The 27,945-nt window shown below is 38.9% G+C and overlaps 1 protein-coding gene across 16 annotated transcripts in view; it reads right to left on the bottom strand.

Moving 5' to 3' along the window:
- RAPGEF6 (Rap guanine nucleotide exchange factor 6) overlaps positions 1-27,945 on the bottom strand; it is a 185,534-nt gene that overhangs the window by 131,806 nt on the left and 25,783 nt on the right. For 10 of the 16 annotated variants that reach the window (XM_084762393.1, XM_084762379.1, XM_084762389.1 and 7 more), the window contains exons 4-5: positions 16,614-16,697; positions 5,006-5,075 (exon numbers count right to left, since the gene is read on the bottom strand). The exons of 1 other annotated variant lie outside the window; for it this stretch is intronic. In XM_084762393.1, the coding sequence (XP_084618519.1) occupies positions 5,006-5,075; positions 16,614-16,697 (154 nt within the window). Of the gene's footprint in view, positions 1-3,248; positions 3,324-5,005; positions 5,076-9,381; positions 9,558-16,613; positions 16,698-26,094; positions 26,198-27,945 lie in introns of those variants that run through there. 5 more of the 16 variants (XM_084762395.1, XM_084762396.1, XM_084762394.1 and 2 more) reach the window with 5 other exon arrangements.

Consider the following 27,945-nt stretch of genomic DNA (forward strand, 5'->3'; position numbering starts at 1 on the left):
TTTGTAGTCTCTTGGATGTGCGTGTTAGAGTGAAATTAATATGGTAAACAACTGCCAATTTTTTCTATACTGGCGGCAGCATTTTATACTCCCAACAAAGAAAAGGTTCCAATTTCACTAGATGCTTTCTAATGCTAATGACTGCCTGCCAATAAAACCCTTGATCAAGAGCTGGGTGTGGTGGCGCACGCCTTTAATCCCAGCACTTGGGAGGCAGAGGCAGGTGGATCTCTGTGAGTTTGAGGCCAGCCTGGACTACAAAGCGAGTCCAGGACAGCCAAGGCTACACAGAGAAACCCTGTCTCAAAAAAAAAAAAACACAAACAAACAAACAAACAAAACAAAACAACAACAAAAACCCTTGATCATTATTTTCTCAAGTTTGGATGAAGTCTTCAAGTTAGGCATGGTTGCAACTACCTTTCATATAGTTCTTTACTCTTAGGAAAAACTGGTTTAAGCCCAAGAATGTATTGGGCACAGGCTGCTAAGTAGTTGTTTTTGTCTTCCTACCTGCAAGTAGCTACATTTAAAAGCTAAAATTAAAAAAAAAAAATCAATAAAATCATGTACAGAATCTTTTAAAGTATAAGCTCCACCCAAAAATTTCTGAGGGGGAAAACATCTTTCTAAGTGTAATGAATGCATTCCAGATAACAGATTCATAGCCTCTTAAAAACAGCCAGGCATGGTGGTGTACACCTTTAATCGAGGCAGGGGCAGGGGCAGGGGCAGGAGCAGGGGCAGGGGCAGGAGCAGGGGCAGGGGCAGGGGCAGAGGCAGGCAGATCACTGAGTCTACAGAGTGAATTTCAGGTCAGCCAAGGCTACACAGAGAAACTGTCTTGAAAAACCAACCCCCCCCCCCAAAAAAAAAAGCCAAAAACTAAACAAACAAACAAAACAAAACAAGAAAAAAAAACCCACAAAACCCCCAAGGTTACTTTTCTCTTTCTGTGGCCTGCACTGCCCTTGAATGTTCAGTGGCTTTCCTGCCTCAGTCTCTTGAGTGCTGGTACTACAGGCATTTGCCTAGCAACAAGATCACTTTGAAAGACATCAACTAAGCTAACATATCTAATGAGTAAAAAAAGTCTGGCCACAGCTAATTCCAATCATTCCTGGAGTTACTAGAGATCAAATACTTCAAATAATTCTCAACATTTAAAAGGATTCTGAAATTTCGGATTATCTTCTACTATAATTAATAAAACAATCTAAACACAGATGAGTCAGCAAACAAAATCTTAAAGTTTAAAAACTATGCTTATATTTGATGAGGCTTTTGTTGAACTGAGATCTAAAGAGTATGGTCTGGTCAGTTTGTAAAAGGCCCTCTATGTTGTCTAGTAATTTGTGGCAGTTTGGTTTAAGTATGAATGCTGGGCAAGAATATATCAGAGAATTCCCCTTTTGTTCTTTTTAGCGTTGTCACAGCAGGGGCAAAAATACACCATTAATTTGTGCATTCATGATGGCAATAGCAATAATTACTAATCTGGTGAAAATTTGGCATATTTTAAAATTAGAAATTTAGTAACGTTCCCATCATAAATATTTTCTAGGTACATAGTCCAAGATGACCTAAGTATTCTGTTCCCTAATTAAACATTAGCCTCCCTAGTTTTACCAATTTTAAGACAAGTGTTAGTGTTTCCTTACTATTTGTTAGTTGACTAACAAGGAGAGCTATCTCACCTTCTTTTATATATTCTTATCAGACCCTAACTTCCTGTATGATAGATGGAAGTACCATTACTACTACAAATTATTATTTAGATTCTCAAGATACACTGAGTTTGCCAATGGGAGTGTTTCTGATGTGGCTCCTGGGTTACCCTAAGTTCTTTTAAATGCTTCCTTTGTCGTCAGGTGGTGAAAATATCTTGCTTCCTAAGAGGGAAGAAGATAGCTGTACAGTTTGAACTCATGCTCACCTTGCCACCACCTGGCCACACGCTGGGACGTCAGCTGGCACACTGGTGCACGCCTATAATCCCAGCACTTGGGAGGCAGAGGCAGGTGGAACTCAGTGAGTTCTGGGCCAGCCTGGTCTACAGAGAGAATTCCATGACAGCCAGAAAGATTACACAGAGAAACCCTGCTGAAAAAAACCCAACAACAACTAACAAACACAAAACCAGAGGTGGCTTGTAATTAGTTGTAAATTAAGTTTAATACTTTAAGAACTAACAATTATTTTCTTCTTTCTTCCTTTTTCCTCTTCCTCTTCTTCTCCTTCTTCTTTTAAAGACAGGTTTTCTCTGTGTAACAACCCTGGCTGTCCTGGACTGGCTTTGTATACCAGGCCTTGAACTCACAGAGATCCCCCTGCGTCTGCCTCCTGAGTGCTGGGATTAAAGATGTGTGCCACCAACGCCCAGATAGAACTAACAATTCTTAATTTTTATTGACATTTTTTTACATTATTTAGTATGCACGCACGCACGCAGGCAGGCAGGCAGGCAGGCACACACACGCAGTTAGCAAGCCAGCCAGCCATACCAAGTATGGAGGGTCAGGGAACAATTTTTGGAAAGCAAGTTGTTAGACTTGGTGTCAAGCACCTTTACCTGCTGAACCATTCTACCAGCCCAAAGCTTAAACAATTTGATGAGTAAATTAATATATACATGATAATGTAAGCTAACTCTCAGTAAAAGGACATGATAAAATAAACTCTGGGCTTTAGACAGAATCTATATGGAGAAATGAACATAGATGTGTGCATATGTGCATACATGACAGGCTGACATGTATTTCATTGAGGAGTCCTTGAGGAACTAAGCACAACCAGTAGCTAGAGCTTGGCTTAGTTTGCAAACATTTTCTGAATCAACAACAGCAACAATAACAACACAGCCAAGCTCTCTTTACAGAAATGGTGAACAGATTTAGAGCAGCGAATTTAAGATGAGACTATAGCATAAAATTATTTCCTAACTTTTTCTTATACACAGACATGCTAAACAGCTTCTCTGTGCAGTAAATATTAAAGTACACTGACTAAGACTACTGCAATGCTAGCACCATTTCTTCACAAACTCTATAAAAGTGAGAAATGTACCAACTAAGAAGCTCCCATATTTCCTGGGTGGTATTTATGTCATATCTTTTAGTATACACATTTAAAGAAGGAGTTTTCATGCTCTATGGAGTATTCCAAATATCCAATGTTTAAAGAAAAATTAAACCAAAGCCCACACCTCAAACAAAACTGAACATAAGGAATACTGACTGAATACTTACTAAATATACAGACAGCCTTTTGCAATATGCTAGACCTCTCTTCATCTGTCAGTGCTCTCCTTAGAGTGTAGTTAGCTACAGTCACCAAAAAAAGTGAGTACAGAGTAAGAGCTGGAAAGTGACCACATTCACTTCTACAACAGTAAATTGTTAGATACTCTATTTTATTAGTAGCTATTTTTAATCCTCTTTTGCTGTACCTACTTTATAAATTCAATGTATACATAGAAAAAGGGATTTAAAAAAAAGACAGTACATAGAGGGTTTGGTACTATGTACTATTTTAGGCATCAACTCAGAAACTTAGAATGAACTCTCCTGAAGCAAAGGGTGGAATACTAGATGTGGAAACTAAAAAAAGAGAAGGAGGAGGAGGAGGAGGAGGAAGAAGAGGAAGAGGAGGAGGAGGAAGAAGAGGAAGAGGAGGAGGAGGAAGAAGAAGAGGAGGAGGAGGAGGAAGAGGAGGAGGAAAAGGAGGAGGAGGAGGAGAAGGAGAAGGAGAAGAAGAATTATATATATATATATATTTTTTTTTTCTGGGAGTTTAAGTTACAGTAGGTTTAATAAGATTTGAGAAAAAGAGAACAATTTAAAGCTGTCAGTCTGACTACAGCATCATGAAATGGCAAACTAGTTTAGCTTCAAGCATTCACAAAAATGCTTCATTAGGAGTTAACCTTAGCTGGGTGTGGTGGTGCACACCTTTAATCCTAGCACTGGGGAAGAGGAGCAGGAGGACCTCTGCCACTCTGGTCTAGGTAACAAATCTAAAGCCAGCCAGGGCTACGTAGTGAGACCTTGTATCAAAATAACCAGAAGCAAAACAAACAAGAAGTCAACCTAACTCCCAACAATTCTCATCCTGCAGAACACATGTCATCTACATGAGATGCTGGTAGGACAAGAAGCCATTTAATGGCTATTGCTTTCTAGAGTTCTCAGAATAATGTAAATTAGTTTTTTAAAAAAGTAAGTCATTTAGGAGGCTTAGTGGTTAAGAACTCTTGCTACTTTCATAGAAGCCCTGGGTTTTGTCCTCAGAGCCCATTCACAACCATCTGTACCTACAGTTCTAGGGCATCCAATGCCCTCTTCTGACCTCTGTGGACATTACACACAGGTGGTTCACTTACACACACGCAGGAGAAATAATTATATATAAATATGCATAAATGTGTTAATCTCTTTTTAAAAAATCAAATTTTCTAAAGTTATAGCAACTATCTAGGCCTCTTATAGAAAAAAAATACTTGTTGTTAAGAGCCTAAATGAAAGATCATCTCAAACTATTAAAGTGCACAAGTACTAAAACCAAACCACTTTTTATTTGGGTCTATTTTGTATGTGTCTTTATTTTCTCTAGCTCTTTCTCTCAAACCATTCCAAGTTTATTGACTACATTAATGGCAAAGGAGAAAACACTGGAAAAAAATCATGTTCCTTTACAGAAACTCCTCCCACACACAGACAGACAACACATACATACATACATACACACACACACACAACACACTGCTCCCTCCCGAAAGTATGTATTTAATTTTCTAGTGGAACAGATAAAGAAGTTACCAAATTTGGGACATGTTGTCTCTATTATCGCAGAAGTTTTAGAGATGAAAATATATAAAGCTGGTACATGTTTTGATGCTATGTGGACATCGCTACAGATCACAGAAAGGGGACTGCCTTGGGCATTTGAAGCCTACCACATTTAGAGTTGAAACTGAAGCATATCAAAAAACAATTCAGCATCTTACCACAATCATTTCTGAAGGTTCTAATACAAGACAATCACATCCTCTTTTTCCTCCAAACTGCTTACCAAAACTATAAAACAGAAAAACAATTTCTTTAGCAGAAGTTATAACGTACTTCAATATGGGAAAAAATAAACAAAAACTCTGAGACATTAACCAAGAAATTTTGATCTTCTTATTGAGATTTTCTAACAAAACACACACACATTCCTCATAATTGCTCAAATGTAACAAATCTCAACTCAATTCTGTATAAAAAATTTTCAAAATTTTTCTTTACTTACACCCCATATTTGTTTATGAAAGATATCTGCCTAATCTCAAACTCTAAACACTTAACCAAGACTAAATTAAAAGAAAAACACTTAAGATGTGATATTAAAATTATGTTTTATAAAAGTAAACTATTACATTAGATAAGAGACATAGAAACAAAAACCATTTTAGTAAATAAAGAAACGCAAGTAGACAATAAAATGATGTATCTTTAAAAAAGTGTTGCCAGCCATCAGCTAGTTCTGAAAAAACCTTAAGTCCATACTAAGTACTCCATATGCTTCATGTAAGAAAACAATTTCTAAGCAAATCAAAAGTAGAATGAAATAACGAACACCTACGCTTTAAAAAGATAAACAGAAGAAGAAGAGGAGGACGAGAAAGAGGAAGAAGACAGAAAAAGGACTGTCAAAACACAGGAGAGACATCATGCAGAGTATAGTTAAACTTGAAAACAGTCTAAAACACTAGCACCAGGATCATGTGATGGGCCTAGAGAGACAGCTCAGTGGTAAAAGCACTGTTTGTTCTTGCAGAGAACTTGGATTTGGGTTCCCAGCTCCCACACGGTGGTTCACTACTACTCTTGACTTCAGAACTAGGGGATTTGACACCATCTTGCAGTCTCCACTGGCATGAAGCACACATGTGCAAACATGTAGACAATATGCTCAGACATATAAAATGAAGAAAAAATATAAGTAAAAAAATTACTCAAAATAAATTCAAAGTCATTTATAAGGAAAATTATACAACTTTACCAATGTACTGAAACCAGGGCTTAAATAAGGCAACAAGTAGCATACACTTTTTATGAGAAAACTTAAAATTATAACTGAACACATATAAGATGTGTTACAATAATTTACAACAAAACCCTAATCAAAATTCAATTAAATTAGCAGAGCAATATGTCACATGCCTTTAACTCCAGCAATCAGAGGCAGAGGCAGGTGGATCTAGTTCAAGGCTAGCCAGAGCTATACAGTCAGACACTGCCAGCACTGCTCACCCAAAATAAATCTAATGAAATTACTTTTTAAACATAGGAAAATATCATTTTATTTCTATGCAGAATACACACACACACACACACACACACACACACACACACACACTTCCCCAAATGGAGAATGTATTACCTAATACATAAAGCTGAAATAAAGCTGAAGTCTAAAGAATTATACACAACACAAGCATAACAGGAGCTGCATATACTCTCTTAAGTGAAAATAGAAAACCAAAACAAAGAAACAAAAAACCATAAAGAAATATGTATAACAAATTTCAAGACAACAGAAGGAAAGCAGATGAGGAGTAGCACCTCCCTCGGAGAGGGAAAACAATGACAAAGTTGGCCCATTCTCCACAGGCAATCTTGACAGCACCACACAAGAAGCTACTGAAATGAAAGACAGCAACTGAACTTTTAGGGGGAAATGCTTTAAAGTTTTCAAATTTGTAAAGTTAGTGCATCAGAGAGATGATAGGGAGGCAAAGAAGCTGGATGGAGGAAGGGAAGGAGAGAGGACACACAGAGCTTATGCACTTTGGAGATCTCTGGAAAAGTCCAAGTCTGCCGTAAGTAGTACACTGTGATTCACATCATATCCAGTGGGGATGTGAGAAAAGAGCCAACTGAAAAAGTACGTAACACATGGACACTTAGTACTGGCCTCAGAAATGCATTTTTAATAATGACATTACAGTCCTGAACAAGTGCTGGATTTGACCTCACAAATTAAAAAGGTAAGACTCAAAAAATAATGAAATCCATTTAAGATAGCTAAAGAACAATTTCTAGTACTATCTGGTGCAACATAACAAAAAAAAATGGAATCCAATTACATAAAATCTGCAACATCTGGCATCCAATTAAAACAGCCATTTTCTTCAAATTACACAGATTCTGTGAAATTACAATAAAAGGAAATGCCAGAATGTTGATTTAAAAGAATGACATAATAATCCAAAGATTTACATGGAAATGTCAAGAATCTGCTATACCTGAAATAAAGCTGGAAAACAAATTTAGAGCATCTACATTATCAAACTGAACAACACAATGGTATTCCAAATGATGAAGTATTGGATCATGCCAAGAAAAAAGGCCAAGCAGCAACAGTCCCACACATTTACGTTCTAATTGTTTTTGTGACAAAAGTAAAGGTGTTTTTAGTGTGTGTGTGTGGGGGTGAATGAATGGTGCTAAATAGCCAGTTAATACAGAGCAGCCAGCAATATTGCTGAATAGGTAAAGAGCTTTGCGGGCATGTCTGGCAACCTGAGTTTGATTTCCAGGACCCAGATAGCAGAAGGAGAGAAACAACTCCTCCAAGTTGTCATCGAATCTCCACATGTGTGCTGTGCACAGGAACATATACACATGCAAATACAAATAAACAAACAGGTATAAGGGGGGGGGGAGACTTAGTAAAACACCACCAGGGGATAAGCCAAAAAGAAAGAAAGAAAAAAGAAGTCCACAAGATAATTTTTCTTGTACATGCTTTTAATTACAGTTAGGAAGTTGCTACCTGCATGTGATAATAGAGATAACATGTCCCAAATTTGGTAACTTCTTTACCTGTTCCACTAGAGTTCTGTGCTTAAATTACCAGGCAGGTTTTTTAAAAAAAGATTTATTTATTATGTATACAACATATCTGCATGTGCAACTAGAGAAGGGCACCAGATCTCATTATAGATGGTTGTGAGCCACCATGTGGTTGCTGGGAACTGAACTCGGGTCCTCTGGAAGAGCAGTCAGTGCTCCTAACCTCTGAGCCATCTCTCTCCAGCCCCCTCTAGGCAGTTATTATAGTATGTTTCATTAACTGATTTTGGATGCACAATCAACCCTGTATTTGGAAAAGTCTTACACTGGTAATGCGATGTTTTAAATAATTCCTAGGTTCAGTTTACTATTATTTTGTTAGCCGTTTCTGCATGTCCTCCCTCCCCCTTCGCCCCGCCATGTGTTGTTACTCTGCAGAGCGAACTGGCCTGGAACCTGCTATACATATAAATCAGGCTGCCATCAAACTCAAAGAAGATTGAAGGTGTGCACCACAATGTGGAATTTTTCTTACTTGTAATGCTTTTCTTTGGCACTGGTCATGGTTATACTGCCTCACAAAAATAAGTTGAAAACATTCTCTCTTCTATTTTCCAAGAGTGCACATAGGACATAATGTCTGTGTTTAAAAATTTCACCAGTAAAGTCTGTTAGCCTCAGCTTCTCTTTTTCTTTTCTTTTAAAAAACTTTTTATTGATGCTTTGTGAATTTCTTATCCTGCATCCTGATCCCACTTCCCTTCATATCTGCCCTCTGCCCTTGCAACCTTCCTCCCAAAAGAAAATGGGGGGAAAACTCAAACAAGCTATAAGAACAAAACACCACCACACACATTGTGGAAGCTGTAGTGTGTCACAGTGTGTCTTACAGTATACTCTTTTGTTCACACATCTTTACTTAGGAATGTTCAATGCAACAAGTCATTGGTCTTGTTTGAGGCCTCTGGCTTCTACTACACTATCAATACTGGATCCTCACTGGGACTCTCAGATATCCTGCTGTTGCCGTGTCATGGACATCCTGCAGTTTTGGATCAGCAGAACTGGCCCCTTCATGCAGTTCATAGATAGGATAGATCAACTCAGAGGCCTAGATCTGGGCCGGGGTGGCAGCTGAGTTGGTCAGTCCACCAGCTCTCCTGCCCTCAACACCAAGGCAAGCTCTCCAGCACGGCCCTGGCTAGCACCCAATGCCATAGCCAGCAAGGGGCTAAGCCAACTCTTCTGCTCTTGTGCCCTTGGGACTGGCTTATTAGGGCCCATGCTACCAGGGTCAGCTTTACTGTGCTACCCAAGCGAGGTACTGGGCTGCCCTGTGCAGTCCTTGAGTTCCTTGATTATTACCACAGTCCTAGGTGGCAGCCCAGACTAGGGACGTCTACCTGGCCCTTGGTGGTAATATGGACCATGGACATCGACAAAGATCCCTGCTGCTTCATGGTCACGGACACAGACATGGCTCTCAGAAGCAACATGGGCCAGGACTTTACCACAGCCTCAGCTAGCACTACAGGCTACTCACATCAGGGCATTCCTCTCTTCACAGTGCTCAAACCTGTCTTCTCTTCTCTCCCATCTCTCCACCCAATGCTTACACATCATGGCAGCTTGTGCCGTGGGAGGGCCATGTGACTGGTGGGGTATCTGGGTATCTTCAAATGCTTGTCCAACACCAAAGATTCCTAAACAAATAATTATCTGGCCAAAGTTAAACACAGCACAGTAAAACACAGTAATTCAACGATAGAGTTGTGCAGTCTCATGGTTGCACTGCCACCACAACCAACTAGAGAGATTAGCAGATAGGCCTAAGACGAGAAGTAAACATAGCAGGACACGTCCAGTCAGTCCTGGGTCTCTACTCTGCAGACACTGCTCTTCTTCCTGGGCTAGGATGCAGCTCTGGGAGTCACAGCCACTCACACAGTGGTCAGTTTTCTCGAAGGAAGAAGGCACAAGCGCACTGACACATGTGCCTGTTAGTGGCCCTATTGATAGTGTAATTCACCATTTCCCAAGGTGCAAGAACAACAGCTGCCTCTGTGTCTCCAGTTCCGCCTCATTCCATAGTGCACAAACCGCTCGGCTTCTCCTAGTTTTCCATTTCTCCACCAACTGTGGTGTTGTCTAGGCGCTTCTCAAAGTTTCTTTTGAGACCATTTTGAGAATTTTAAGTCTGCAGGATTTGCCCAATTTGTTGATATAAAGTTGCTAAAATTCCCTTTGAATTACGATTACCTTGTTCATGCTCAATTTTGGTAATATTATTTCCCTTCACATGGTCAAACTTCAGGTTTATAAATTTTGTTGCCTTTCAACAAATTAGCTTTAATTTAATTGATTTTCTATTATTATATCCTATCTTTTAAACTCCTAACTTTTTCACTTGGACCTTTCTTTGATTTTGAATTTTTCTTTGTTTTTGGAAAGGTGGCACAATACCAAGTAAGTGCATACTGGGTCATGTGTAGATTGGTGTCCTGTAGTGAGAGCTTTGGCTTCTTTAAAAACACTGGAATGTTACGTTTTTGTTTTAACCCCAGGGGTGGGATGTGGATTTGCTTCAGACTGTCCAGAGCAGCTGACTATGATTTGCCTCCTGCTCTAGCAGGATAATGATTTGCCAGCTGAAGATAGTTTACATTTCAATTCTGGAGACTCTTGAGAAGGTATTTAAATGCCAGAGCCCCAAGGGAAGGCCAGCTACTGTTCCTCCTGCTGTTGCTGCTTGCAGAACTGCTGGCTGGAGATATCCTGATGATCAAAATTTTCCCAAGGAACAATGCCATAACCAGCAGGAAGTAGTCTAATGATATTGACGGCCCCTTTCCCCACTAACCTTCATTCTCTCATACCTAGTGTGGGGGTGGGGTGGGGAGTCGGAAGAGATAGGGGTGGCGTAGGGAGGTAGGAAAATGAACCTAATAAAGTAGACAAAAGTCCGATTACAGTGTCCTATCCACCTAATTGTTTCCAAGCTCCAATTAATATTGTCCTCACCTACTTGACCCATTACTTAGTAAACTGGTGATTATAATTTGCTTGATCTTGACCAAAAAAATTGAGAAGAAATTTTCTTAAGAATTTAAGTTGAATGAAGACTGGGAACTTAAAGATGAACTGAGACTCACCTCAGTTAGCCTCAGTCTTTTTTCCTAAAGGCCAGTGTGCCAAGGCCAAACATGAAATTAAAAGCAATTTCAGGACAGGTTTTTGTCCTGGCAGTCGTCCCCCCTGCCCAAATCAACTTGACAACTTCCCAGGGCTATCTGGGAAAATGTCTACATCAAATTGCTTTAGAAGCCTATGAGGGCATTTTCTTGATTAATAACCAATATGAGAGTGCCCACCCAGCCCACTGTAGCAGTGTCACCCCTGGGTAGATAGTCCTGGTGTATAAAAGAACTGAGCCGAGTAAGGCACGGGGAGGCAAACCAGTAAGTAGTATTCCTCCACGGTCTCTGCTTCAAGTCCTGCCCTGACTTTTTTCCATGATGGACTATGATGTGGAATGTAAATTGGAAAGAACCCTCTCCACCGTAAGTTGCTTTGTGTTTTATCACAGCAATAGAGACCTAAGACTGATTTATTCCGGCTTATAGCTCAGGGGCTATATTTCATCCTTGCTGGAAAGGCATGGCAGCAGGAAGGTGAAACACCTGGTCACACTGGGCTTGGAGTCAAGAAGCAGAGCAATGAACACTTATGTTCAGCTAGTTTACTCCCTTTTATTTACTACTGACACCCATTACCCATATTGGGAGGAGGGTCCTTCTCATGTTGATTAACTTAATATGAGTGGTCTCTCACAGACATGACCAGAGAGTTGTTTGCATGATGGTTCTAAATCCCACACCAAGTTGACATCCTTCACATCTCATGTCTTACATAGGTAGGACACTCAACTCATCTTTATTTTCTGAATAAACAAAGGAATGTTTGATTCAAAAATTCAAGTATTTGATTTTTCATTAAAAAATAAATGAATTTATGAGTTGGTGTTATTTTAAAAGCAAATCTAATGAAGTCTTTTGCTTTCTTGATCACATTTTAGATTTTACTATGAAAAGTAAAGTCAACTACAAAAGAAAGTTGAATTTATTTAAAAATAAATAATTTTCAGACATAGGGCCAGGGAGAGGGCTGAAGTAATGTGTATGCCACACAGACATGAGAACCTCATTTTGGATTTCCAAATTTAATTCAGAATATGGTTGCTCTGGCAATAAATCACAACCAAAGACCTTCTAGGTCTGTGTGAGCTGACTGATCTGTGTGAGCTGACTGAATACAAACACACCTTTAATCCCAAGAGACAGAGGTAAGCAGATCTCTAAGTTCAAGGCTAGCCTGGTAGAAAGCAAGTTTCAGGTAAAGAAAGCTTAGCTCCAGGCTTGATGGTACATGCCTTTAATCCCAGCACTCAGGAGATCTAATCAGTTCTGTTCAGGCAAGAGTGAGCTGAGAAACAGTACAGTGGGATTGAATTCATGGAATGGAAAGGGCAGTTTTACTGGGAAAGGTTTGTTTTTCGCTGAGGCAGGCTTTCTCTGTGTAGCCTTGGCTGTCCTGGAGTCAATCTGTAGATCAGGCTGGCCTTGAACTCACAGAGATCCACCTGCTTCTGCCTGTAATACCACACCCGGCACTGCTGGGAGAGTTTTACAAAGGCAGGTTAAAGGAAGAACAAGCTAGACACAGGCTGATCCAGTCTATCCCTGTATAGGCCATTATAAATAATGAGCTTTTCCATCACACTTGGACTTTGATTTTTGATTAACCTATCTCTATTACTACTTACATGAACTAACTCTTTTATTTAATTTTTATTCTGTGTGTGTGAGTGCGCATGTGCATGTGCACTGTGATGTGTGCGTGCGTGCGTGTGTGTGTGTGTGTGTGTGTGTGTGTGTGTGTGTGTGTGTGTATTTTGCTTGCATGTGTGTCTGTATGCCATGTACATGCCTGGTGCCTGCGGAAGTCAGAAGAGATTGTCAGGCCCCCTGAACTAGAGTTACAGATGGTTGTAAGCTGCCATGTGGATACTAAGAATCAAACTTTGGTCCTCTGGAAAGGTAGTCAGGGCTCTTAACTACTGAACCATCTCTCCAGTACCCAAATTAACTCTTTTAAAAATTACACTATCTATTAAGATAGATATTAAGATGAAGAAAGCCACTAGTTATACTTGCCATTTATTTCTTGTGGCTCTTACCCATAATTCCAAGGAATGCTGACCCTACAGAAGTTGAAAATGGATGTTTCTAGGAAACGGAACTTGAGGTAACACATCTAATGCATTCTGGTTTTTTATAAATAACTTTATTGATTTTTTTCCTTTGACTGTTCATCTCATAAACAGATGGGCACACTTACTGATCTAAAGAGACAGTTACTAATTTTGAATGGTCAAGGACTTCAATGGACAGAGTTGGAAGCCTGGTAACAAGGAAGTCTGGGAAGAGGTATGTAGACATGCACCTTTCACAACAGGCACAGAACTTAATGAGATCTGAGTCCATGTAGATTCAGAAGGGCATCTGCTGTGGAGAAGGCTATTATTTTACTTTAGCATGTGTGCACACGTTTATGCGTATGCAGGCTGGAGGTGGACATCAGATGTTTTGCTCTATCATTTTACACCTTATTTTCTGAAAGAGCATCTCTCAGGGTATCCAGAGTTCCGTGTTTTGGCTGGACTGGCTGGCTGGCCAGCAGCTCCTAGGATCCTGTCTATGTCCACTCTCTCTATTCCATACCACTACTATCCCACCATGCTGGGATTATAAACACACATCTGGATTCCTATATGTCTGCTGGGCAAACTCAGGTCCTCACGCTTGGGAGGAAAGCACTTTACTTGCTGAACCATCTGTCCAGTTCCAGCGAAGGCTCTAAATAATTAAGAAGGCAAAAGAGGACATCTATCAGTCTCTTTCTCTAGCTTCTACAGGGCTTATGGAGTGGAACTATAAACATACTATGGTGGGGGTGGGGTGGGGGATGCAGTGAGGCTCAAATTACGTCTGAGTGTCTAGCTTTTCAGAAGAGGAGCAATACTGAGTTCCTAATACAGTAGCATTTCTCAAAGGGACAAGACAACTACTGCAAGCCAGGTGATTTACAATCATCTCTGTGAGGAGAATTTCGGTTTCTTTGGAGAAACACAGAAATATTATAAGAATATGCTTTTGTTTTAATCCTAGGTATGGGTTGTAAGTAGTCATGCGCAAAAAAGAAACAAGAAGAAATTAGATATCCTGATCAACTTGCCCTAAGAAACTTGATGTCCCTAAACAGCAGAAAGTAGTTTAATAATAACATCAGCCCCTTTCCAGGCCCTAACTTTATTCAGGGATTTCTTTCCTTTCCTCTCTATCCTTTTTCTTTCTTTCTTTCTTTCTTTCTTTCTTCTTTCTTCTCTAGTATTAGGAGGTTGAAAGGGTGGAAGAAAAGGGGTGGAGAAGGGTAAAGAACGCAGAATCCACAAAGTAGCTAATGCCAACTACAGGTCTCTTCTAGCATGGAGGACTCAGGTTATTTGTCCTCATTGAACAGACATTCTGGATCTGCTAGTGCTATCATTCATTAGCTTACAAAGTATATGTCCCAGCTGGCACTGCAGACCACATTACCTTCCAAGATTTGACAACAGAGATGCTTTCCCCAGCATCCTCTACCCTGACCCTCTCACCACTGTGGGCCAATCTGCATTTGGAGGAAGAGTGAGACTTGGGTATGTCTCCTGAATGTCATCACTGCTCATCAGCTCATACTGCTAAGTCTCAGACAGTGTAAAACAACTTTTGCCAAGAGGCACTCTAAAATTCTCTTGTACTGGGTTGCAAAGAACATTTTCTAGTATAGTCTACATTCCAGTCATAGGGAATTCCAGTCAAAGACCAATTCCCCTTTTAGGTTTGGTTTTAACTTGGGATCTTACCCGCAGCTGGGTTGTGGTGAATTTTTTTTTTATCCTTAGCAGGCCCTTCCATAGTTAGTACCTTTAAGTTAAACTGTCTCAGTGGGGAACCTGGTTGTATTTCTGTAGACTGGGATATTACTATTATGCCTAGTTTTACATTAGGGAGGGTTCACATTCTTTTGCTATTATAATGATTAGACCCAACATTTCAAACAAGCCAAATATTATGTGTTGTTTATTTTATGCCAATTATCATTTTATGTACTTCTCTTTCTATTAACTCATTAATCCTAACAAGGGTTCAACAACTTTAAAAATTTCTTCCCACAAAAAATAAAAACCTGCTACCCATAATATAGCTAATATAAAGATCAACTAAACGAGTACAATCATGTTTGCTGTGGTTTTGGTAGCTAAGTTGATGTCCAACGTAACTTTACCTTTGTAAATCTCAAATATTCCTATGAGTTACTGTAAAAACTCAAACGTCACTGCCAAGAACACAAACTAACGGTCAGTTATTGGATACAAATAGTTTTACAACAAATTTGGACTCTTTAAAAACAACAGGTGAGAAAATACTCAAAAGAAAAAATAATCTTAAAAACAACCACAGGCAGTGGTTTCAGAGCTAACTCAATGCAAATTCACTATTTTGAGTTTTACAAACATAGGGAAAGGAATAGCAGAAAGGCTTAAATGACCAAGAACCAATTGATTTTTCTCCATAAAAAGTTAACATGCTATGCTTTATTTCACTCATGAAGAAGCACAAACTTCTCTTAACCCATGGCTAACAATGTAAAGTTTTAGAATTCAAGCTATGACTTCTAAAATGGCATATAAGCTGAGATGCCCTGTGCCCTGGTACTTAAGTTTAATAAATTTAACATTATTAAATTAATTTAGCTGCAATCTCATGTCCCACTTAAACAGTCTTTTTAGAACAATGAAATGGTTCAGTGGGTAAAGGTGTTTGCTGACTAGCCGAGGAACAGAGTACCATCTTTGGAGCCCATGTGACAAAAGGAGAGAGAGAACTGACTCAAGGTGTCCTCTGATTTCCCATACACACACCATAGAGAAAAGACTTGTTGAGAAGAAGGGGTTTAGTGGGAAAGGAACAAAATCAAAATACACATAACAGTGAAAGAATACATTTTAAAGGTGTATTTAAAAAGCAAAACATAATTATGAAGATTGCTAACTACTTTAAATTGCCAGAAACTGTTTTAAGAGAGATTTATTTATGCAGACTCGCTTATTTCACAGACTCAGACTATCAAACAGCTTCTACTTACTCTACCTACTTCTGAGTAAACTTAGAGAATGTAAGTAACCTGCTGAAGAACCGCTGGGCAGCAACACGAACGCCAGCCATCCGGCCTTAGTGTATGAGTTCTTACAGACTTCTGAAAGCTCTGAGCAGCAGAACTGGATAATGCCTCATAACAGCACTTCCCAAGGATTATTATTACCTTTGTCTTATAGAAAAGTAAAATTTGCTCCAAGTCATATAACCAAGTAAGGTTCAAATAGGAAGAAGGGAAAAATTACACTGTTTGAAGTATTGAGTATTGGACTCCTGCTAAAAATGCCCAATGGTACCAACAGAAATATATACTTAAAAATATATTAACCACTGAAAAACAGTATACACGTAAGATCTGAAATAAGGAACAACAGGTACAATATTGATTTTACCTAGCTAGATGGAGCAGACTAAGCAAAAATCCCAGCACTAAGGCTGAGGCTGAAGCATAGGTTCAAGGATACATAGTTAAGACCCAGTCACAAAACAAAACTACATAGTACAAATGGAAACTTACCTACAGGGAGGAAGGACCATAGAGTCTTTTACAAGTACAGATCCAGAAAGCAGGATATACCAACATCTGGCAATAGTTTCTGAACTGTTTAAATATATATAAAAAAAGAGTAAACAAATACAAATGTCTACACATGTGCAGATTTATTATGAATACAAAACATAGAATACATTCTGGTAATACTGCAAATAATTAAAAATTAGGTAAAAATATTGAGGAATCTGTTGCCTAACATTTTACAAAGGGCATGTTCACATCTCAACACACACAGAAGAGGGGAAAAAAAACCTTTACATCACTAGTAAACAGAAAACATGAGAACACTAAATATATTTTAAGATAATTTTCATAATTTAACCCAACTTAGAGGTTGATGAAATTTGTGCCTATTCATTGTTTAATGACACCAAAAATAAAAATCAGCCCTTCACTCAAATACAGCACTATATCACAGAGGGCAAAACGGCATTCTACCCTGCAGCTCCACACTTTCATCCTTCTTGCCTCTACATAACACAACTTCAGAAAGTTCATTTTCCTTATTGTTCATCTATTTTCTTTTTTTTTCTTTTTTCTTTCTTTTTTTTTTTCTTCTTTTTTTTGGGGGAGGGGGAGGGGGGTTTCCAGACAAGGTTTCTCTGTGTAGCCTTGGCTGTCCTGGACTCACTTTGTAGGCCAGGCTGGCCTTGAACTCACAGCCATCCGCCTGCCTCTGCCTCCCGAGTGCTGGGATTAAAGGCGTGCGCCACCACGCCCGGCTGTTCATCTATTTTCTAATTGTTCTCTTATCTGTGTATGATGGTCAACCACATAATCATTACAAAGCACAGTCATATAGAAAGTATATGACACATATAACATACTTTTATATAAGGGACAGCCTTATCATAAAGAAAATACAAATGCTTATGAAAGCTGGTAAGAAAACACCCAGCATCAGAAGATGGGGTTAAGAGCGAAGAATTAAAACTAACACTGTTAGAAGTAAGTTAAGGCCCAGGTGGAAAGAGCTGGCCAACAGTATGCAAAGTTAGCAGCTGTCAAGAATGTGCGAGGAATATTTATCAAGCCATGTTTTTTTTTTGTCGAGACAGGGTTTCTCTGTGTAGCCTTGGCTGTCCTAGACTCACTTTGTAGACCAGGCTAGCCTCAAACTCATAGCAATCCATCTGCCTCTGCCTCTCGAGGCAATGTATGTTTTTAAACAACCTATTTTAGAAACATTCCGTTGAAAATTAGATAATGTATTGTCATGTACAAATATGGCTTTCCAGGAAGATTTAAGGAGAAGGCAAGTATCAGGTGTTTAAAGAGTATACTGGTGGAGCCGGGCGTGGTGGCGCATGCCTTTAATCCCAGCACTCGGGAGGCAGAGGCAGGCGGATCTCAGTGAGTTCGAGGCCAGCCTGGTCTACAAAGCGAGTCCAGGACAGCCAAGGCTACACAGAGAAACCCTGTCTCAAAAAACCAAAAAAAAAAAAAAAAAGAGTATACTGGTGGAAGAAAAAAATACTACAATGGTAGGCAAAACCTATTTACTTACAAGTACTTACATCTGCAGGCAATTTAAAATTTCATATAATGTCATAGTCTAAACTTCAGGTCTAGCAGAGCATGGTGGCACACACCTTTAATCCCAGCACTCGGGAGGCAGAAGCAGGTGGGTCGCAGAGAAACCTTGTCTCGAAAACAAACAAACAAACAAACCCCAAACAACAAAACTTCAGGTCTAGTAGAGCTTGATTTAAAATTCCAATTTCAAGCCACTAAAAGGGCTGGGGGTGTAGCTCAGTGATAGAGCCACTATCTAGCATGTCTGAGGCCCAAAGTTCCATTTCTAGTATACCCGAGGGTAGGAGAGTGGGAAAGAGGAGAGAGAGGGGGGCGGGGGGGGGGGAGAGACACACACACAGACACAGACAGAGACACACACACAGACAGAGACAGAGACACACACACAGACACAGACAGAGACACACACACAGACACAGACAGAGACACACACACAGACACAGACAGAGACACACACACAGACAGAGACAGAGACACACACACAGACACAGACAGAGACACACACACAGACAGAGACAGAGACGGGGCGGGCAGGGAGAGGATTTCCTTTTTTTATACAATTCAACAACTTTCACCAAATGCCCTAGTATTTTTAGATCTCCCCCAACTTACCATTCATTTTCTGGAGATGTCAAAATGTTATACTTGTCAGTAAAAACTTACATACTGCAGACACTCATTAATTTTCCCATACTTTAACAAGCAAGCACAAGGATAAAACACTTAGGTGTTCTGCACTTCCAGCAAGACATCTGAAAGATGTCTTTTATTCTCAGTGTGTTCTGTCAGGATTTCCTAAGACGCTGCCATCTACAGATATTTTAATGTGGCAGATGGCTTCTCTCACATATTTCTCCTGCCTCTTGGCCTAGAGATGGCTCAGTGTCCTCTCCTTATACCTCCTATTGATATCAAACAATTCTTTTCCTTTATTAAAAATTCTGAGCTTTAAATGTTAGATCATCAGATTATACCAGTGTCCTCTGATGTAATCAGTTACAGATACTAAAGGCCAACCTTTCCATGTCTTGTGAAATTCTTAGCTGACACAAATCCTTTGTAACATTGATATCATTGAGTTTTATACTGACGTTGATATTCAGCCTTTTCAATTTCTTGATCTCCTTAAACTCTATGTAGATCATAGATGGTCTCAAATTCATGGCAATCTACCCTCAGCCTCTCACTGCTGAGATTCCTCATGTGAGCCACCATGCCCAGACTATGAGAAATCTTATCTTCCAGTTTACTAAAGTAATTAAAAGTGAATTTCCACCGTCATTTACCAGAATATTTGTTTCAGTACAAGACATCAGATCTTCAGTATCCTAGAGTTCAAGATTACAATCAATGCCACCATCTCTTCTCTGTACAACTGTTTGTTACCTGTAATATTATCATCTGTCTATACCATAATGATCTTGCCATCTTCTCTCCCTCTCTTCTCTATCCACCACAAAACTCAGCATTATATTACCATTATCTCTCCTTTTCAAGAATTCCCTCAATTCTCTTTACTCATTTTATTTTTAGTGGTCTGCAGCTTCCCCAGCCCCTTAAAAAAAAATAAAGGTAAACAAAAGAAAACGTCCACTGATTAACACCCGAGCCACTCAGCACTCTTTGCATGAAGCATCTGCACTCTGCCTACCAAAATGCAAAGAGAACAAACCACACATCTAAGCACCCAGAGAAAGACAGGCAGGGCTTCCACTTCTCATGCAGCATCTGGCATTCAGTCGAAAATTACCAAGACTGATAAGAACAAAACAAATAGATTTAGTCAGCTCAAAAAAGGTTGGATATTTATCTAAGCACTGAAATATATGAAAATTATATCAAAACCTAGAATTGAAAAAAAATCAAACACCACTCCCCCTGCCGGGAATTCAAACACTGGAGTTTTATTTTGGACTAGAAAGAGTAGAAAACAAGATTTTATAAACCAGAAAGTCAGTCAGTAGAAAATAAAGTAACAGAGAAAGTAAGGATGGAAAATGGTATAAACATGAGAGATAAAAATGAAAGAATGTGGGAAAGAAAGATCAGTTAAGAAGCCAATCATGCAGCAGGGATGTCTGTCTGTGCCCTGTGCGCCATTTCCCAGTCCCCAGCTCTACCTGAGGGACTACCAGGGGAGACTCCCCTCCTGAACTGTTTGTGTGCTATATTCTTCTGGACAAACGCAGCCTTCCAGAGGGACATTTCCCAGGCCCCAAGCTCTACCTGAAATCCCAGAGACAGAGGCTATCAGGGACTACTGGAGGCAGTCAGCCATTAGGGATCACGAGAGGCCTGCCAACACCAGGGACAAACAGATGGCTAAAGGGCAGTGTAAAAACACACTGAAAACAAACAAACAGCTGGGTGTGGTGGCATACACCTTTAATCCCAGCACTCGGAGGGAGAGGCAAATCGCTGTGAATTCGAGGCCAGCCTGGTCTACAAAGTCTAGGACAGCCAAGGCTACACAGAGAAAACTCTGTCTTGAAAAACCAAACCAACCAATCAAACAACAAAAACCCAGGGCAGTTGTAGAGGAATTTTAACTTAGAACATGGCTGCTCTGGCCAGAGATCACATCCAAAGACCTTCTAGGTCTGTGTAATTACGCTGGAATACAAACATGCCTTTAATCCAGGAGATAGAGGCAACAGATCTCAGTTCAAGGCTGGCCTGGTACAGAGCACGTTTCAAGTAAAGAAAAATTTAGGTCCAGGTATGGCGGTACATACTCTAATCCCAAACAATGAAGGTAAAGTTAGTTTGTAGAAGGAAGCAGCCATGTTTGAAAGTGACGTTTACTTGAGTGGCAGAGAAAGTGATGAGTCAGAGAAAGATTTGACAGAATAGGATACACCCACCTCTCATGAGAGAGGTAAGGGAAGCTACTTAGGGGCAATGCAGAAAAAGGGAGGAGGCAGTTTTGACCAGACAAAAAAGAAACAGATTGCAGAGAAGGGGTGGGTTGGGAGAACACTGCTCAGGTGAATACCAAATGAGACAGAGGATTAGAAAAGATTTCTGGAGTTAGCTTTCTGCCAAGCAGAACAATTCAGGGGCCAAGAGAGAAGCCAGATTAAATCAGTCAGTTGGGAGAGGAGTTTGAGCTAGAACAGCTGAGTTGAACCAGCCAGCCAAGAGTTTAGTAAGAATAAGAAAGGGTGAACTTTTAAAGCAGTTAGTCTCAGAGGCTGAAAACATTCTAGGCCTAGGCTAGATTGTATGGAGGCTAGAAGTTTCCAGGACTAGGCCTCGGTTAGCAGAAGGATGTAGGGAAATACAAGTTCCTTTTATACAGGGCAATATGACAACACCAGAACCCAGCTATACTACTACAACTCTGGATATATTAACATACCTGGCAAGCAAGAAAAGGACCTTAAATCTAACCTTATGAAAATGACAGAGGCCTTTAAAAAGGAAATGAAAAAAAAATCTCTTAAAGAAACACAGGAAAATACAATCAAATAGGTAAAGGAAACAACAACAACAACAAATTCCTTAAAGAAATACAGAAAAATACAAGTAAACAGGAGACAGAAATAAACAAAACTGCTCAAGACCTGAAAATGGAAATAGAAGCAATAAAGAAAACACAAACCGAGGCATTCCTGGAGACGGAAAACCTAGGGAAGAGAACAGGAAGTACAGACACAGCATCACCAACACAAACAAGGAATAAAAGAGGAAATCTCAGGTGTAGAAGATGCAACAGAAGATGCTGATACACCAATCAAAGAAAACGCTAAATCGAAAAAGTTTCTAACACAAAACAACCAGGAAATTTGGGATACTATGAAAAGAACAAACCAAAGAATAACAGGAATAGAAGAAACAGAGGCTTCCCAGCTCATAGGCCCAGAAATATCTTCAATAACTCAAAGAAAGAGATGCCTATAAATGTACAAGAAGCTTACAGAACACCAAATAGATTGGAACAAAAAAGAAAATCTCCCCGCAACACAATAATCAAAACACTAAATGTACAGAACAAAGAAAGAATATTAAAAGCTGCAAAGGATAAGGGCCAAGTAACATATAAAGGCAAATTTATTAGAGTTACACCAGACTTCTCAACAGAGACTTTAAAAGCCAGCATGGACTGGGCAGATATCATGCAGACCCTAACAGACCAAAGATGCTAGGCCAGACTACTATATCCAGCAGCAAAACTTTTAATCACCATAGATGGAGGGGGAAAAAAAAAGATATTCCATGACAAAACCAAATTAAAAAAATATCTTTCCACTAACCCAGCCCTACAGAGGATACTAAAAGAAAAACTGCAACAGAAGGAGGGAAACTAACCCAAGAAAACAAAGGAAATAAGTAATTTTACACAAGTAAAACAAAAAGTAGGGAAATACACACACAACGTACACACCACCAATACCATAAAAATTACATGAATGTTAAATCATTGGTCATTATTATATCTCAACATCAATGGACTCAATTCTCCAATAAAAAGAAACAGGCTAACAGTGGATGCAAAAACAGTATCTGTCATTCTGCTGCATACAAGAAACTCACCTCAGCAACAACAGACATTAACTCAGAGTAAAGGGCTGAAAAAGGTTTTCCAAGCAAATGGTCTCAAGAAACAAGCGGGAGTAGTCATTCTAATATCTAATAAAATAGACCTTCAACCAAAAGTAATCAAAAGAGATGGGGAAGGACAGCTTACACTCATCAAAAGAAAAATCCACCAAGATTATGTCTCAATTCTTAACATCTATACCTCAAATGCAAGGGTACCCACATTTGTAAAACAAACATCATTAAAGCTTAAACCACACATTGAACCCTACATATTAATAGTGGGAGACTTCAACACCCAACTCTCACCAATGGGCAGGCCAATGAGACAGAAATTGAGCAGAGAAATAATGAAACTAACTGACGTTATGAATGAAATGGACCCAACACATCTATAGAACATTTTACCCCAACACAAAAGAATGTATCTTCTCAGCACCACACAGAATCTTCTCCAGCACTGACCATATACTTGGTCAAAAAGCAAGATTCAACACACACAAGAAAACTGAAATAATTCTTTGTATCTTACCAGACCACCATCAACAAAATTAAACTGGACCTCAATACAGAAAGAACAGAATAGAACCTACAAGCTCACGGAAACAGAGTAACTTTCTACTCAATGGTCAGGGAAGAAATAAAGAAATTAAAGACTTTCTAGAATTCAATGAAATGAAGGCACAACATACCCAAACTTATGGGACACATGAAAGTGGTGCTAACAGGAAAGTTCACAGCACTAGAGCCTCCATAAAGAAATTGGTGGTGGTGGCATACACTTTTAATCCTACACTAGGAGACAGAGGCAGGTGGATCTCTATGAGTTTGAGGCTATCCTGGTCTACAAAGTGAGTTCCAGGATAGCTGGGGCTACAGAGAAACATCTGTCTTTAAAGAAACCAAAAAGAAAGAAACTGAAGAGGTCTCATACTAGCAACTTAGTAGCACATCTGAAAGCTCTAAAACAAAAAGGAGCAAACATACCCAAGAGGAGTAGAGGGCAGGAAATAATCAAACTCAAAGAGAGCAATAAAATGAATCAACAAAACTAAAAGCTGGTTCTTTGAGAAATCAACAAGATAGACAAACCCTTAGCCAAACTGAATAAAAGGCAGAGAGAGAATATCCAAACTAACAAACTCAGAAATGAAAAGGGGGACATAACAACAGACACTGAGGAAATCCAAAGAATCATTAGGTCTTACTTCAAAAACCTATAATCCACAAAATAAAGAAATCTAAAAGAAATGAATGATTTTCTTGCTAGATTCCACTTACCAAAGGTAAATAAAAATCAGGTCAACCATCTAAATGGTCCTATAATCCCTAAGGAAATAGAAGCAGTCATTAAAAATCTCTCAACCAAAAAAGCCCAGGGCCAGATGGTTTTGGTGCAGAACCCTACCAGACTGTCAAAGAAGAGATAATACCAATACTCTTCAAACTATTCCACAAAATAGAAACAGAAGGAACATTGCCAAACTCATTCTGTGAAGCTATAGTCACCCTAATAATACCTAAGCAACACGAAGATTCAACCAAGAAAGAAAATTTCAGACCAATATCCCTCATGATCATGCAAAAATACTCCCAAACTGAATCTAAGAACATATAAAAAACATTACCCACCATGATCAAGTAGGTTTCATCCCTGGGATGCAGGGATGGTTCAACATACAAAAATCTATCAATGTAATCCACCATATCTTAACAAGCAGAAGGAAAAAAAAACACCACACGATCATCTCATTAGATGCTGAAAAAGCCTATGACAAAATGCAACACTTGTTCATAATAAAAGTCTTGGAGAGACTGGGGGTATAATACCCATACCTAAACATAATAAAGGCGTATACAGCAAGCCAACAGCCAACACCAAATAAAAAGGAGAGAAACATAAAATAATTCCAATAAAACTAGGGACAAGACAAGGCTGTCCACTCTCTCCATATTTATTCACCATAGTCCTTGAAGTTCTAGCTAATGTAATAAGACAACTAAAGGAAATCAAGGGGACACAAATTGGAAAGGAAGAAGTCGAAGTATCTGTATTGACAGATGATATGACAATATATATAAAGTGAGCCCCCAAAACTCTACTAAAGAACTCCTACAGCTGATAAACACCTTCAACAAAGTGGCTGGTTACAAAATTAACAAAAGAAAAAAAAAGTAGCCCTTCTTTATACAAATGAGAAAGAAATTAGGAAACAACACCCTTCATAATAGCCACAAATAATCTATCTTGGTATAACTCTAACCAGGCAAGTGAAAGACCCGTATGACAAGAACTTCAGTTCTCTGAACAAAGAAACAGGAGAAGGTATCAGAAGGTCAAAGATCTTCCATGCTCATGGGCTGGTAGGATTAACATAATAAAAATGACCATCTTACCAAAGCAATCGACAGATTGAACGCAATTCCCATCAAAATTCTAACAAGATTCTTTTTTTAAAAAAGTATTTAATTTTTATTTCATGTGCCATGGTGTTTTGCCTGCATGTATATTGTTGTAAGGGTTTCGGATCCTCTGCAACTGGAGTTACAGACAGTTGTGAGCTGCTATGTGGGTGCTGGGAATTGAACCTCGGTCCTTCGGTCATCTCTCCAGCCCCCTAGCACCATTCTTTAATGACCTTGAAAAGAGCAATCTTCAACTTCATATAGAAAAAACAAAAAACAAAAAACAAAAAACAAAAAAGCAGGATAGTTGAAACAATTCTGCACAATAAAAGAACATCTGGAGGTTTTACCATCCCAGAGTTCAAGCTGTACTACAAAACAGTAATAATTTAAAAAGCATGATATTGGCATAGAAGCAGACATGTTTTATCAGTGGAATTGAATCAAAGACCCAAAGATAAACTCACACACCTGCGGACACTTGATTTTTGACAAAGAAGTAAAAACCATACAATGGAAAAAAGACAGCATCTTCAACAAACGGTCCTGGGCTAACTAGATGTCTGCATGTAGAAGAATGCAAACAGATCCACACTCATCACCTGCACAAAACTCATGTCCAAATGGACACAGAAAAGTGAAAACAGTATTAATAGCTGTTGGGTCATCTAGACATTACAAAAATATAATTATAAATTTGTCAAATATAAAACTGAAGCTTTAAAAAATTTTAATTTTAAAAGATGTACGAAGCTTGGAACATTCCTAAAACTTCTTAGAAGAAATTAGTAGTTATATAAGCTAATGACATTTAAAAATAATGTATAAAAATGTGTCAAAATGGAAAAACTGCAAAATTCATTATTATTATTTTCTAGGTAACTGACATAAAATGCCACAAAAACCACATAAAGGAAAATAACTCATTAAAAGTACTTTATCTAAGCATGGTGGCACACACCTTTAATCCCAGCACTATGGAGGAAGAGGTAGGTAGATCTCTGTGAGGCAAGCTTGGTACTCCATAGAGTATTCCAGGACATCCAGGGCTATAAAGAGAAACCCTGTATCAAAAACAAAACAACAAAAACCCATAACCCCAGCACTCAGCAGGCAGAGGCTGACAATACTGCAAATTTGAGGGCAGCATATTTACAAAATGAGTTCCAAGCTAGCCAATTATACAAAGTTAAGACCCAGTTTCGCCCCTTTACCCCACAAAACAAAAACAAAAACAAAACCCACAAACAAAACAGAAACCAAACCAAAGTTAGTTTTCAATTCAAGTATCCAAAATTCACTGACAAAAGTCTCAGATCCCCATGTTGTAAATAATCCATAAGAAACTTAAAACACCAAAGAAAAATATATGAATTACTTAAGCATGCTACTAAAATACTTATTTTAACCTTTCCTCTATATCAAGGCAGACTTCTTTCATTAAAATGCATACACACAATAGATCAAGTAAAAATCTACATAATTTCAAGCATTTTATATATAATGTAAAAAAATACTTTTGTTTTATAACTGTTTGCTGTAATGAATATAGCTGTGTTATATAGAATGAATTTACTTTTAAAGTGTGATTAAATCAAGAAAAATAAGAATTCAATTACATTTTGCAGTAATGAGTAAAATCTTTTTCATTATGTGTTTAACATGCTTAATTTGGGAAGCAAAATACGGAAGGTTTTAAATAAAAACAGAAAATGATCTTTACAGTCTTAAAGCAGAGACAGGTATCTGCAAATGTTTTTAAAGCAGATATAAAGAGCACTAATTGTGGCTGGAAAGAAGGCTCAGGGGTTGAGAATGCACATTGCTCTTGCAGAGGACCTGTGCTGGGCACCTCACAGCCACCTCTAAATCCAGCTCCAGAGGAATGGCATGCATCCTTTGGCCTCCAAGAATATATTCTTTAAAAGATGTGGAAAAAACAAAAATCATAGTGGGGAAAGTATTTACCCAAGCACATCCACAAGGATTTTGATAATCCACACAGAACTTCACCAAGTCAATATAAATAAGGTATTACAATTTTTAAAAAATGGTTAAGAACTTAAGATCTCATTAGAAGCTAGCCGAACAACCTGAAGACATGAGAACCACTCATCACCACTAGTGAACAGGCCACTGTAGAATGAAATCACAGTGAGATAATGAAGTGACGAGCAGAATGTCTAACACTGAAGCAAGCACACAAACAGGCCACAGGGGTTGTTAAAGATGGGTACCTGGACTGGGCATGGTGGTATACACGTTTAGTCCCAGTGCTCAGGAGGCAGATAGATCTACATGAGTTCGAGACCAGCCTGGTCTACAAAGCAAGTTCTAAGACAGCCAAGGCCACACAGAGAAACCATGTCTCAACAAAACAAAACTAAAACTGAACAAAAAAGATGGGTACCAGGACTTACTACATAGCTCATGGCCACAGACACCAACACAACTATCCTAGGAAGCTGGCTGACACTCCTAAAATTGAATATGCAAAATTCTAGTAGTTCTTTTTCTAAGAAGACAATCAGGTGGCATTAGTAGGTAAGAGTAAAAAAAGTTTGAACAAAATTCCCACAGGGAACTTATTTTATACTTTCACAACAGTAAAAATCTGGAGGCGACACCAATATGTAGTAGAACAGATAAACCAACATACACTCATCTATATCAGTGCAAGGGAACAAAAGTAGAACATTAAAGAATCCTGACCTATCATCTGCTACGTAACAACCTGATCAAAAGATCAATAAGAGGTTGAAAAAGAGGTAAAAATTAATGGGAAAAATAAAGTCACAATTGAAATCACCAT

Source organism: Acomys minous (genome assembly GCF_964271855.1).
Source record: "Acomys minous genome assembly, chromosome: 16".
NCBI lineage: Eukaryota > Metazoa > Chordata > Mammalia > Rodentia > Muridae > Acomys > Acomys minous.